Here is a 14274-nt window from a genome sequence, read left to right as displayed (position 1 = left end):
GGGAGGGTGTGACAGCCACAAGCGAGCACCTCCGGACCCAGTGAGGAGACAGGAAATCTCCTTATGAGCTCAGCAGGGAGCTAGGGTCAGCCCCAAGACACCCAGCAGTGCAGGGCACCAGCTGAGGGAAAGCCCAGTGACCCATCATCAAGGTTCTGGGGGAACCATCACCACTGTCTCCCCACCTCGGGCAGCTGGGGGGCAAGGGTGAGCGCACCCAGGAGGACACTGCACGTCCAGGGCAAGGGTGGGGGCCTGTGCTGGGGGAACTGCAACCCCTGGTTTGCCACCTTGGGCAACTGGAGGGCACTGCGTGAGGGGAACTGGTATCCCAGCTTGCCACCTTGGGCCACTGTGGGGTGAGGGTGGGAGCACCCCGGGATATCCTAGACTGGGGCAACTGGTGGGTGAGGGAGGGAGCACCCTGGAAGACCCTGCACTGTTGCAACTGGTGGGCAAGGGTGGAAGCAACCTGGAAGACTCTGCCCCTTGGGGACAAGGGTGGGAGCACCCTGGGAGACCCTGGACTGAGGCAACTGGTGGGCAATGGTGAGAGCATCCTGGAAGACTCTGCACCTCGAGGGTGAGGGTGGGAGCACCCTGGAAGACCCTGCACATCAGAGGCGAGGGTGAGAGCATCCTGGAATGCCCTGAGCTGGGGGAGCTGGTGCCCCAGCTTGCCACCTTGGGCAGCTGGTGGGGGAGGGTGGGGGCTCTGCAGCCCAGCTCCAGCCTGGCATAGCGCTCGGTTCCGTCCCGAGCGAGGCCGTGCTGCCCCCTGCTGGCTCGGGAGCGAGTAGGGACCGCTACAAAGTGGAATATTTTGATTTAAGCTGAAGTAGAGTCAAGTTCATCCAAGTAACTGTATTTTTGGAAAGTTAGACGGTGTCCCTCTGACAGCGTGTTCTTTTTATAGCATGTTTTATCAAACAGTGTTTTTCCAGACACTGTTACACCTTGTGTTCAGTATGATCTGCGTTGAACAGTGTCTTCGCCTGTAATCACCCCTGTTTGCAGCCTTTCCCCATAGTGATAGAATGAGAAGGCAGGGGGGAAGATCTAGATATTAGGAAGAAATTCTTCACTGTGGGTGGTGAGGCACTGGCCCAGGTTGCCCAGAGAAGTTGTGGCTGCCCCTGGAGGTGTTCAAGGCCATGTTGGGTGAGGCTTTGAGCAATCAGATCCAGAGGGAGGTGTCCCTGCCCATAGCAGGGGTTTGGAACTGGATGATCTTTAATGTCGCTTCCAACCCAAACCATTCTATGATTCTATCTCAAAGGCAAGGTCAGACAGAGAGCTGGAGCCAGCTCCAAATTAGCAAGAGATTTGACTGCTGTGAAGTTCATAGCAATATTACAATTAGTCCTTAGAAAGCAACAGAATATGCATAAGACTTGGGGGAAATTTATCCATATGCCTGTAAGTGGGAAACATTCTGTCCTCAGCTCGTCTCGCTGCACATGATTGATGGAAATCACTCTCTGATGTTGCCGAGGCCTGATTAAAGGTTGTTTGCTTTCTAAAACTCCCAAATGAGTCTTAGGGTTTATTTGCTGGCACCTACTGAGGCATAAACAAACTTGATTTCATAAAACAGTTTAAGATAGTCAGGGCAATTTTAAGCACAATTACAGGCCGGGTGGAGAATGGATTGAGAGCAGCCCTGAAGAGAAGGACTTGAGGTTGCTGGTGAATGAGGAGAAGCTCAACATGAGCTGGTAATGTGTGCTTGCAGCCCAGGAAGCCAACTGTATCCTGGGCCACATCAAAAGAAGTGTGGCAGGCAGGGTGAGGGAGGAGATTCTGCTCCTCTAATCTGCTCTTGTGATACCCCACCTGGAGTCCTGCATTCTGTTCTGGAGACCTCAGCAGAGGAAGGATGTGAATCTGTTAGATGGAGTCCAGACGAGGCCATGGAGATGATGCAAGGGCTGGAGAACCTCCTGTACAGGACAGGCTGTGAGAGTTGGGGTGTTCAGCCTGGAGAAGAGAAAGCTCTGGGGAGGCCTCAGAGCTGCTTCCAGTACTTAAAGGGGGCTACAGGAAAGCTGGGAAAGGGCTCTTTTTCAGGGATTGCAGGGACAGGATGAGAAGGAATGGTTTTGAGCTGAAAGAGGGGAGATTTAGATTAGATCCTGGGGAGAAATGTTTTCCTGTGAGGGCAGTGAGGCCCTGGCCCAGGTTACCCAGAGAAGTCGTGGCTGCCCCATCCCTGGAGGTGTTCAAGGCCAGTTTGGATGGGGCTTTGAGCAGCCTGATCCAGTGGGAGGTGTCCCTACCCATGGCGGGGGGGGTTGGAAATCGGATGGGCTTTAAGATCCCTTCTAACCCAAACCCTTCTATGACTTTCGGTATCCCCGGGGCTGGGACCTGCCGACCGCTGGACTCGAACCTTCAACCTCCTCACATCCCCCTCCCACCTCCACGGTGCTCCCCGCATAGCGCTCCGGGCACTTCCGGCCGCCGCTCGGCGGGAGCGGAAGTGGCGCTGCCCGGGCCTGTCGGCGGGCGCACCGTCCCGGGGGCTGCGGAGCCGGCGCCGGTGGGTGAGCGAGCGCGGGGCCGGCGCGGCTTGGGGCGGCCGCGGCTCTGCTGCGGCTTCTCGGCGTCCCTTCGGCCTCACCGGCACTTCCCGGGACCCCTCCGCGGGGCTGCGTGCTACGCGCTCGGCCGTCGGGACCCGCCGGGACGGGGCCCCGCGCTTGGGCCTGGCGGGGGGGGGAGAGGCGGGTGAGGGGGGGATGGATATGGAGGTCTGTGGGTTGGGGGTTCTGCGGGTGTGTAAGCGTGTGTGTTTGTCTATATAAACGTGTGTGTGAGTGTATATGCATGTGTGTGAGCATACATGCACGTGTATTTGTGTATATAAGTGTGTGTGTGAGCGTATATGTGTACATTTGTGTACAGAAGCGTCTATATGAGTGTATATGCACGTGTGTGAATATATATGCACGTGTATTTGTGTATATAAGCGTGTGTGAGTGTATATGAATGCATTTGTGTATAGAAGTGTGTGTGTGAATGTATATGCATGTGTGTGAGTGTATATGCATGTGTATTTGTGTATTTAAGTGTATGTGGGGGTGTATGTGCATGCATTTGTGTATGTAAGTGTGTGTGAGTGTATTTGTGAATATATGCATGTGTGTGAATATATATGTGTGAGTGTATATAGGCACATGTGTGAATATGTGTGTGAGTTTATATGTGCGTATTTGTGTATATGTGTGTGTGTGTGTGTTTATATGCATGTATTTGTATAAATATGCGTGTGTGGGTGTATATATAGAATCGTAGACTCGCTAGGTTGGAAAAGATCTTTGAGATCATTTGGTCTAGCCTTACCTGTCTACTATGAAACCATATCCCTAAGCACTTAATCTACCTGTCTCCTAAACATCTCCAGGGATGGGGACTCCACCACCTCCCTGGACAGCTGTTCCACTGCTTGATAACCCTTTCAGTGAAGAAATCTTTCCTAATGTCTGATCTGAACCTCCCCTGGTGCAACTTGAGGCCATTTCCTCTTGTCCTATTGCCTATCACTTGGGAGACGAAACCAACACCCACCATGCTACAACCTCCTTTCAGGGAGTCATAGACAGGGCTAAGGTTTCCCCTCAGCTTCCCTTTCTCCAGGCTAAACAACCTCAGTTCCCTCAGCCGCTCTTCATATATATGTGTGTGTATTTGTGTATATATGCATGTGTGTGAGTTTATATATGTGTATGTAGGTAGATATTAGGTCCACTGAAATGATCACAGGCCTGGAACGCGTCCTTTTTGAAGGGAGACTGAGAGAGTTAGGATAGTTTAGCCTGGAGAAGAGAAGGCTCTGAAGAGACCTTACTGTGGCCTTTCAGTACTTAAAGGGGACTTGTAGGAAAGACGAGCATAAATCTTTTAGCCAGGCCTGTAGCAATAGGACAAGGGGTAATGGTTTTAGACTAAAAGAAGTTCAGACTAGGAAGAAATTTTTCATGCTGAGGGTGCTGAAACACTGGCACAGGTTGCCCAGAGGGGTGGTAAATGCCCCGTCCCTGGAAACATATAAGGTGGGGTTGGATAGGGCTCTGAGCAACCTGATCCGCTAGAAGGTGTCCCTGCTCACTGCAGGGCATTGGATTGGGTGACCTGTAAAGGTCCCGTTCAACCCAAACCATTCTGTGATTCTATATATGTGTAGACATAAGAGTGTTTGTGTGTGTATGGGATAGAGGGGCTTGTTAAACCTGTCCTCTTGGTTCCCAGAGCTGGAGGGGACGCACAGGACGGCGGCAGAAAAGGCCAGCGAGCAGGCGGAGACATGGCGACGGGCGCAGATGTGCGGGACATCCTGGAGCTGGGTGGTGTGGAGTCGGAGAACACTGGCACCATCAACAAAAAGGATATCATCAACTCGGATAAGGTAAACTGTGATGCCCTAAGAGGCTGCTGATTGTGTTCTAGGCACCGTATGACCTTGCATGTGGTGTCTCGGGTGAATATTGAGAAAAAAGATGGAGTAAAGCATGTTCCTACCATAGTGTGTTTATGTCCGGGCTTCCTAAGGGTGTCTGGAAAGGCCTGGAGGGTCCCAATTCTGGTGTTCTTAGTTAACTGTGCTGTAGCATTCGGAACAGCACTTAAGCTGGAGCTGTGTAAGTGGTGTCTTGGTGAGCTGGGCCTGGCTCCAAGGCATTTTCAGCTCTCTCTAAAATTCCCGTTTTGTGGAATAGGTGCAAAGAGTGTTTACCATCTAGCTCCCAAGAGATGGAAATAATGTAACAGTCCTGTATTAAAAGGAAAAAAAAGTCTGGCTTGATCGAACAGTAAATATCTTTGAACCATGAAAGCTGTTCCCGTGTGGGAAAGGTGTGTGGCTGCGGTTTGGGAGAATTGGGATGTGTTGCCTGTGGAAATGTTGACAAGTTAGTAAGCTCTGTTAAGGACGTATGACCTCGTGTGCTGAGTTCTGTGTGGTAATACCCTGCAGTATGTTGTTGCCTTCTGTATTTTAAATTCAGGCAACAGTGTTGGCTGTCCCATGCTTTAGGGAAGGCCAATTCACAAGTCGAGATATGGAGGTGCTTGGGGAGGAGGCAGGGGAGATGAAATCCCCAAGAGCCCTCTGGTAGGAAATGGTCTGATTCCAAGTAAAGCCTGTGTGTGGAAAAAAGCCCATCCCAAAACCAAACCAAACATACACAAAGCACACCATTCCTTGAAGGCAGCTCCTGTCTTTGTTTGCCTCCACTGAAACGTGTTTCTCTGAAGAGAAGCATGGTTGTTTCATAACTGCCTTGCTGGGGATAGGAGACATAGTATGATTGGTGTAATGGAAAGCTGATGAGTTTCAGTAATTTAAAGGCTGAAATGTTATTATCACCAGTTTTCAGCTGTGCTGGTGGAGAGTGTGTCTGGTGAGCATCTCGTTGGCTGGATTCAGCCTGTGGCATTGTGCCACTGAGCATTCGGAGCTGGGAGTTCTTTGGTTTAGATGCATTTGTCTGTCAGCTGGCAGAGACCAAAGGAGTACTAGTTGCTGTCTATTTCTCTTTTGGAGCAGAGAATGAGGTGGGTTTTCTCAAATTTACTGTAAATGGAAAGAGAGAGGAAGGGGAGATGCAGTCAGGTTTCCAGGAGGAGGGCAGGATGCCTCTTGCAGCCATGAATGAAAGATTTTGAGTTTCTACAAAGTACAGAAACTGAATCATGCCAGAGGTACTGCATGGAGAGAGCAAAATTACTAATAACAGGGCAACACTTGCTCAGGAAATAGATCTGTTCTCAATTAGAAAAGAAACAGATTGATGTCTTTAAATCACAGGAGAATCATGAAGTACTTTCCAGTCCATTAGTGACTGAGAATGTTAAAATAAAAATTACTAGGCATAAAAACATTTAAATCAGCAGGACGAAGTGATTTGTTCTTAACTCCTAAAAGGGGTGGCTGAACTGATCCCTGGCCTGCTGGCATTAACTTTTAATAAATCTGGGAACTCTGTGGGAATTCCAGAAGCCCGTGTTTGAACAGGGGGTGCCATGACCCGTGGGTAACTGTCTCAGCTGGCCTTACATTGCTCCTGGACAAAGTGATGGACATGCTGGGAGAAAGGTGTTTGATTGGGAGTGAAAAGGTGCTGATATAATGAATGTCTGCCATGAAGTTTTATAGACAGTATTGTAGTCCAAGCTGATAGATTATTACTTTTTTAATGGGATTTTGAATTTGCTTTATAAGAGGTGACTGTATGGATTCAATAGAATTTATGATACAGTGTCGGTTTTAATACTGCAAAATATTCTGATTTAAAAATTGGTAGTGATATGGTAAACAAGTACTTAAAAGTATTGATATTGCTGGTAGTTCTAAAGGTGGCACTGCCAGACCAAATGATCTGAACTACTTGGTAAACTTGGCTCACTTAAAAAAAAAAAGTGTTCCCCGTTAATGTTAATCTGCTCCATACCACATTTTTATGTGATATGAGATGGAACATGCCTTAGAAACCATCAATTCTGACAAGGCTTTAGGGGCCAGATTGAGTTGTCTTCACTGAATTCCTAGTATGAAGAAACTATTATTAAATAAACAATATTCTTTGCTGTGTAAAACTATAAATTCTTTTCTGTATGAATGGGAGAGTGGAGGTAAAGAAGGGGAATTTTCTTTTGTAGGTGATATCAGTAGTTTTGGCGTGGGGCCACTGCAAGACCTTGATCACAACTGATCAAAACTGAAGCTGCTGCAGAACAAAGTGACAAAAACTAAGAGAGGGTGGGAAGACACTTCTTGTCTTCCCCAAAAGGTAGAGAATCACTCAAGTAAATGCATTCATACCCTCACGTGAGGACAGTGCTTATCTGGTTAAAAAAGGCTTAGTGCACCAGTCCCTGAAAACTACAGCCAGATGGAATTTGTGTTATCAGCTGCAACAAGTGTTTGAGTACTGGTGAGTGCTATCACTGAAACTGGGCACGTTTTGTCTGTCAGTGTGTTCCACCAGGAACAAGTACTTTTCCTGGAGAAATTCAAGCTGTCTGAAGCCAGATAAAAGTGAAAAACATCACAGGGTGCCAGATTATGTAGTTTGATGTTCGCTCAGGGATTGCTGCTTTTGAAACTAAAATGCAATTCTTTTGTTTCAGAAAAAATCCAAGAAATCTTCAGAGACATTGACGTTTAAGAGGCCAGAAGGAATGCACCGAGAAGTCTATGCGCTCCTCTACTCTGACAAAAAGTAAGAGCTTATGGTCACCTGTGAAAATTGGGAGGTAGCCTGCACTTTTGGTGGCAGAGCAGCATTCTCTTGAAACTGTGGGCAGTCTTGCTTCCTGGATTGATTGCCCTTTGTGCCTGGCCCATGCTTGTGCCCTTCTCTCTTAGTCTTGGACAGTGTCTGTCTTTTCCCTTCTAAATTTAAGGGATTTGCTCTGTGTTGGAGATGAATCAGGTACAGGCACAATAGGCTGGTGCAGACAGGGAATCATAGAATGGTTTGGGTTGGAAGGCACCTTAAAGCCCATCCAGTTCAACACCCCTGTCATGGACACATTCCCTTGGATCAGGTTGCTGAAAGCCTCATCCAGCCGGGCCTTGAACACCTCCAGGGATGAGGCAGCCACAGCTTCCCTGGGCAACCTGTGCCAGCGTCTTACCGCCCTCACAGGAAAACATTTCTTCCTAATATCTAATATAAATGTCCCCTCTTTCGCTTAAAACCATTACCCCTCATCCTGTCACTGTGTCCTTACCCTTCTGTATTCAGTTTTTATTCACAACTGGGAATAGCACCTGCTTTTATTCCTGCAAAAAGAGTTCTGCTGCAGCCTGTATTTGGCTTGTTATGGGTTGTGCCCTTGCCCCAGAGGTCTCTTGCATAGTTGACTTTCCAGATGGTTCTGTTCAAAGCCATCTGTGCTGTGCATTCCATCCTCTGATGTGGGAAGCATTGCAATCTGGAAAGTGGCAAACCTGGAATAAGGCTTAAACTTGGATCTTCCAACCCTAAACATCATGGTGGCATGTCTGAATCTGAAATCTCTTTGGGTTTGTTGTGGGCTGCTTCCTGCTTTGCTTCATCCTGTGCTTTTCTCCATGTCAGGGATGCGCCTCCGCTGCTGCCAAGTGATACCACTCAGGGTTATCGAACGGTTAAAGCAAAACTGGGGTCCAAGAAAGTCCGGCCTTGGAAGTGGATGCCCTTCACCAACCCAGCGAGAAAAGATGGAGCGATGTTCTACCACTGGAGGAGAGCAGCGGAGGAAGGGAAGGACTACCCTTTTGCCAGGTTCAATAAAGTGAGTGGTAGCACTTTCAAACAAAAGCATATAAATAGCAGCTGGAAAATACCCTTTGGTCAGATTCTTGAATGTCCAGACAGGAAGTTGGTTCTTTTGGCGCTTGAAGATTGAGTTAGATGTGGAAATTGAAGTTTAAATTGCAGCATGGCCTGCAGCTGTGTGATCTCAGAGTATGATGTCTCCAAATCCTTTAAGCTGAGTGAGCTCACTGTGTGGTCAGTGCTTGCTGGAGCATAGCTGTGTTTCAGGAGTGCAGTCATTGATTTGCCAAGGAGGCACTGGACCATCCAATTCAGTTCCTAACCAACGTCCTCTCCCTGATGACAGGCTCTGGGTAGTAAAAGATACTCTAGTCTAAGCGAGACCTTAAAGTCATGAATCTTGTTATTTTGCCCAATGTGAAGTAATTTGAGCTTCATGACCAAAATGCTGGCTTGCAGCCTCTTGGCTAGATTCCAGCATCGATGCTGAATTATGTTGTGTTCTATCTAAAACTGCTTCTGTGATATCAGTGTGGTACAGTACCTTGTTCTTTGCGTCTTACATTATATTGTCACAATGCGTTGTTGTAATCTCCTGCTGTCTTTTGTCCCGGATGGATCTGCTTTGAGTGGTTTGGGGCTTTCATGTGCATGCACAAAGAAAACTACATCAAGATTTGTGTTTCAAAGTCAGAACCTCCAAAATTAGGAAGGAGCAGAGTTAGGGTGCCTCCATAATGTAATTTAATCCCCTTCATCATGCAAATTTGAATGGGAACAGAAAGAAGTGTGTGCTAACATGATTCCATAAAAGCTCTGCTTGCGCACAGCTGTATACAACATTTTTAAGTTTGTAACCCACAGAGCATCAGCTCCAACAAAGCCTGGCTTCTTGCAGAGTTAAGTGGTTGATTGACCTTATAATTTGGAAGGCTCAAGCTCTGACTGATGCTTTTCTTCTTGCTGGGACATCGGTAAGAGCCTTCTGTGGTATCTCTTCTCTGATGTCTAGGGTGGAAGTCTGAAGCGTGACTCACTCAGCTAAGGTGTTTACCTAGCTGAGTGAAACCTTGGGAGTGTAATTTTCTCCAGGACTCTACTCCTGTAACAGTTTTTGGCTGAGTTCAACCAAGTCTATCAGAGGAGGCCACACATGGGTGTTGTAATTATGTGATTCTCGTTTCCTTAACCTTATCATGTACTGTGAATTGTCAGACAGAAGAGCCTTCAGCAAGGCTGCAACCTTTAGATTAGTGGTGCAGACCTCTGCCATCTGCACATGCTAATACATCGTATTAGGAGCAAATTGTTACCCTGGTGGATCCGTGTTTGAGAAGGTAGAAGGCACCGATGAGGAGTTTAGCAGATATTGGCTGTGTCAGAGGGTTTTTATTTACTTTTCCAGACTCTTCTGTGGGTTCCTTCTCACATACTCAATATCTTTGCCTAACTCTCTTGCTCCCCTTGGCATGAACCTGTTTCCCTGTGTAATCTGTCCTATTGCTTGCTCAAACTCTTCAGCTCAGCTCCTGTGTCACTGCTCAGTTGCTTTGTCTTTTCTCTGTGCATCCGGTCTCCTAACTAAATCCTTCCTCTTCATTGTGAGAACCAAAATATAAGCTTAGGTTTCACAGTATACACTGAACCTTGATCCAGGGAATATGAAAGCACTGTCACTGGTGTCAGAGCAAAAGCCTCTCTCAGCCAATTTCTAGCTACCTTTAGTAAAGCCTTAGAGAGAGCATGAGAATGGGGCAAATACAGAGTTTTTTTCCTAGGCTTTGGTGGTCTTTGGCTGATGGATTTTTTTTAACAATAATTTGTGTTTAATAATTCTTGCTAGGTACATTCATGGCAGAAAGTGAGTTCTTCAGGTTAATTTTATATGGTGTGAAAAGGGCTTTACCCTGTTCATTTTAATCTACTGAGATCTTGTGTTACATTGCATAGTAAACTGTCCTTGCTAGCTACTGTTTTCAGTAATTTGACATACTTCTGCCCTTCTGTGCCCTGTCTCACGCTTGTTGTTCTCAGATGTTTTTTCTTTTGAAAGGAGTGGTCTAGGAGTGAGCATTTCACTTAGGGAAGCATGGTGGGTTTGTGCATTGCTTGTGTTTCTCTTTATTTCCCTGATTATTTTTACTGTTCAGTTTGTCTTTTCACCACCACTAGACATTGTGCTGATGTTTTCACAGAGCTCTCTCATGGCTCCAGGATCTTTCCTGAGCAGTTTCAGCCAATTTAATGCCCATCATTGTGTGAGTTTATAGTGTCAAATGCAGGACTGAGAGGGGTTTTCTGGGCCATTGAATCCTCTTCTTGGCTCTTTCAGGTCCTGCACCATCCAGTCCCTTTCATAAATTGATCACATTCCTTTTCAAAAGCACTTGGAATTTCCTGCCTCTGTGCTTCCTTGGGAAGCTGTTCCAGACTGTCTCTGCTCCAATTCTCATTTCCAGGTTAAATTTTCCATGTTAAATTGGCATTTCTTTGCAAGCCAATTTCTTTGTCCTTGTTTCAGTCACTCTTTTCTTTTTGAGGGTATTCCTTTCATTCCATCTAGCATCCCTGAAGCCTTCTGTCAGGTTTCCTTTCAAACTTCCTTTGCTAGGCTCCTTTCTCTTCCAATCTGCTATTGGAAGACAAGCTTCCCACCTCATTACTCATATTTGTTGCTATTCTCTGTGCTCGTTCCCATTTCAGTTCATCTTTCCTGAACCGGGGTCAGTACAGTTGTAGTTGGTGTTCCTGCCGAGGTCTTGTTGTGCAGCTGAAACCTTACCATTTCCTGCTGGAAATCCCTCTCTGGGGGTCATATATGAATTTTCATGGCTGCGTTGCATTTGACCTTATAGTTAATCCCATGGTTGTCTGAAATTTTCCATCTGAGTTCTCACCTCTCACTTCTCAGCAGTTCTCACCTGAGTAGCCTTGAGTGGGACTGGGGAGGTGTTTTGGGGACTGCTCTTTGCTCTTGTTCTCATCCCTGATCAGGCACCTTCCCTTCCATTTGCTGCAGAGGGCCCTGCTGGCTGTTGCCTTGTACGCGTGCTACCCTAGAAAATACGTTTTTTTCCATGATGTACATAGATATCTAGTGAGGTGGCTTTTCTTCTGGTGGGAGTGGTATGTGACTGTTGAGGAGCAGTGCATCCCCAAGAGAGGTGTTTCACCTTTAAGCTTCTGTGTCTAAGTGGTGGAAGAAGGGCAGCAGACCTAAAGAGGCTGTTATTTGAAGGCTCAGAAATGCTTCTCCAAGGTGAATGGTGTTCATGAGGATGACTTTTCTGGTGTAGGGCTCAGGAGGGCACAGAGTTATTGAAGCATATGTGCTGCTCCCACGCACACAATGTTTTCTTTTGAAGGCAGGACCTCCTCAGGCTTGGCAAAGCTCCACCATGGGAGTGCTGGGAAAGGGGTAAGGGAGGAAAGCACAGGCTTGTTTAAGCTTTTGCTTTACCATGTGCTAGGACTTCCCCTAATGTAGTATTTTTACTGTTCCTTTAGCACTCATGTGACACTTGTGTTCTGGATAGGGCCCTTGCAGAGCAGTTCCAGGCAGGGGAATTTGGCCTTTTAGGCACCTAGGACACTCTTGAGAGTTTCACTGTCATCTGGCCCTGTGGCTCTGCTGGAGAAAGGGTGGATGATGAAGGGAGGGACAAAGTTTGCTAAGTTTATGGTCCTCAGTTTACACTGAGATCTGAAAGCACCCTGCCTTTCAGATCTTCATGGCGCTGTCTGCACCAAACATGAAAGAAGCGGGTTGTGTATCAGAGCAGAAGGTGTGCTAAAGGCTAGAAACTACTGCGCCTTGCCTTTGCAGTTCACCCTACGCAAGCGAGCGTGTCCCAGCCCAAGCAGTCTCGACTGTCAGAGCAGTTTATGTCAAGGTTTTGGTGCTGCTGCATGAGAGGAATGCAGGGAGGCTGGCTGAACCTTGGTTTTGCTGTTATGCTAGCCTGATAATTTTGAAACCTCTTGTCAGGATGTGGGTTGCTGAACTCTGCCTGTGTCAGGCACCTGAAATAGGTTTCAGCCACCCAGTCAGCAGTCCCTGGTAGGCTCCCCAGAACATCATGTTTGTGGCCCTGGGATCAGACGTTGCTCATTATCAAGTCCTCTACCTGCTCATCGTGTTTCCTATCAGGACTCGTTGCGCAGGGTCCTGGCAGCCCCCTCCTGCGAGTGCATTGCACTTGTTCTTAGCTCAAGTGTCTTGGCCCTTACCAGCGGGCAGTGAGAAAGGCAGTGCTGCAAGAGAGCTACCGTGTTTTTCTTTTCTCTGCATAGACAGTGCAGGTACCTGTCTACTCAGAGCAGGAGTATCAGATGTATCTCCATGATGATGCGTGGACCAAAGCTGAGACAGACCACCTCTTTGACCTGGCTCGGCGTTTTGATCTGCGCTTCGTGGTGATTCATGACCGCTACGATCACCAGCAGTTCAAGGTGAGTCCTGGGGGCCAAGGTGCTGCTAGCAACCTGCTGTTATGGCACGTGCAGGGCTTGCTGCGCTGCAAAGACCAAATTACCGTTTATATCAACTTAATTAGAGGAAAATAATGAATTATTGGCAGCGAGGAATATTGAATTTCCAGCACAGGGCATTGCTGCTTGCTTTGTTTGTAATTAAATCCACTGTGACTTGTGCTTATTCCCTGTTGTGTTTCATTAGAAAGTTAGAAGGTTTGCCCCTGCCGGGAAAACAACTCGTTCCTCGAAGATAAGGCAGCTGGGGAGTTTGTTTAGCTGAGCAGCATAGGTGTCCTGGATTCAAGTCTAGGCCCTGCTAACGGTCCCTGGGGATTTTCCCTGGTGCTGCTCCTGACTTGTGATCTGACCTGGTGCAGGCTTCTGTCATCTCTGCTGTGAAGCAGGGACCATCAGTGGTCTGAAGATGATCCTATATCTCCTGTAACTCCTGGTTCCATGCTTCCTGGTGACATGGGGAAATGGTATGACTCCTACAGAAGAGCTCTAAATTCTGGAGTGTTTTGTTGCCCTCTGAAACGCTAACGTGAAGAGCCTGTAGTGAAGTGGAATAATAAGAGTACCCAGCGGGGCAGCCCAAAATCCGTTGGTACCTGGAGGAAGGAAACACAACTCAGACTCTGTGTAGTGATGGGCAGTGAATTGTTGCAGCTGATACCTTCTTGGTTATGCCTTGAGCAGCTCAGAGGAGACCTCCAGTGCATTTGTCACGGTCTCCTGTTCACGGGTTTTCTCCTTTTGAGACAGCTATCCTTGTATCCTTTTATCTGGGAGTGCTTCACTGCTCTCTTGTCTGTAACCCTCTGCTGTAACATTGGACCCTCTGGTGGGTGTTTTTAGAGCAGTAGCTGTGAACCCATGACAGCAAATTGACGCATTTCACTGAGAAACTCCCCCTTTCTTGTGGTTCCACCAAGATTTGCAAGGCTCCTCCTAGACACCGTGTCTTATACTCTGTCTGACATCCTCCAGCCAGTGTCCTTAGCTGGCTACCGCATGAGGTTTTGCTTGGTTCTTTCATAATGTTGTCTTCCTGTGATGCGTTCCACAGAAAAGATCAGTGGAGGACCTGAAGGAACGATATTACCACATCTGTGCCAAGCTGGCTAATATTCGTGCTGCTCCAGGCACAGACCTGAAAATCCCAGTCTTTGATGCTGGCCATGAGAGGCGAAGGAAGGAACAGCTGGAAAGGCTGTACAATAGGACACCAGAGCAGGTAACTTGGGGAAGAGGGTATTGCTGCTCCAAAAGTTTTATGCTGAGTTGAATTAGTAGGTGGATGAAATAGGCTAGAGGGTGGGAAAGGGGAAGGAAGACTGGACAAGAAAAGAGCAACACGTAAGTACTGCTTTTGTTGTTGAGTTCATGCCATTCTAAGGGATACAAAAGGACAATAAGTGAGAAATCTGACTAAATAAGAAGGTGAGCAGAGTTATGGGCTCTGGTAGCTGCCAACATCTTCTCTGTGTACTAGTCCTCTGAATTGAAACAAATTCTCAGGCCAATGTCC

The 14274-nt window shown here is 47.4% G+C and overlaps 1 protein-coding gene across 3 annotated transcripts in view; it reads left to right on the top strand.

Moving 5' to 3' along the window:
- The first annotated feature begins 2482 nt into the window (after positions 1 to 2482).
- The window catches only part of DMAP1 (DNA methyltransferase 1 associated protein 1), a 37302-nt gene continuing 25510 nt past the window's right edge, over positions 2483 to 14274 (top strand). The window contains exons 1-6 of one of the 3 annotated variants that reach the window (XM_054072406.1): positions 2483 to 2542; positions 4252 to 4408; positions 7132 to 7223; positions 8088 to 8283; positions 12561 to 12719; positions 13813 to 13980. In XM_054072406.1, the coding sequence (XP_053928381.1) occupies positions 4307 to 4408; positions 7132 to 7223; positions 8088 to 8283; positions 12561 to 12719; positions 13813 to 13980 (717 nt within the window). In that variant the 5' untranslated portion in view covers positions 2483 to 2542; positions 4252 to 4306. Of the gene's footprint in view, positions 2547 to 2568; positions 2731 to 4251; positions 4409 to 7131; positions 7224 to 8087; positions 8284 to 12560; positions 12720 to 13812; positions 13981 to 14274 lie in introns of those variants that run through there. The other 2 variants (XM_054072407.1, XM_054072405.1) reach the window with 2 other exon arrangements.

Source organism: Cuculus canorus, chromosome 8, assembly GCF_017976375.1.
Source record: "Cuculus canorus isolate bCucCan1 chromosome 8, bCucCan1.pri, whole genome shotgun sequence".
Classification (NCBI taxonomy): Eukaryota; Metazoa; Chordata; class Aves; order Cuculiformes; family Cuculidae; genus Cuculus; species Cuculus canorus.
Note: the sequence above shows the minus strand (reverse complement) of the source record. Positions and strands in the feature narration are given on the sequence as shown.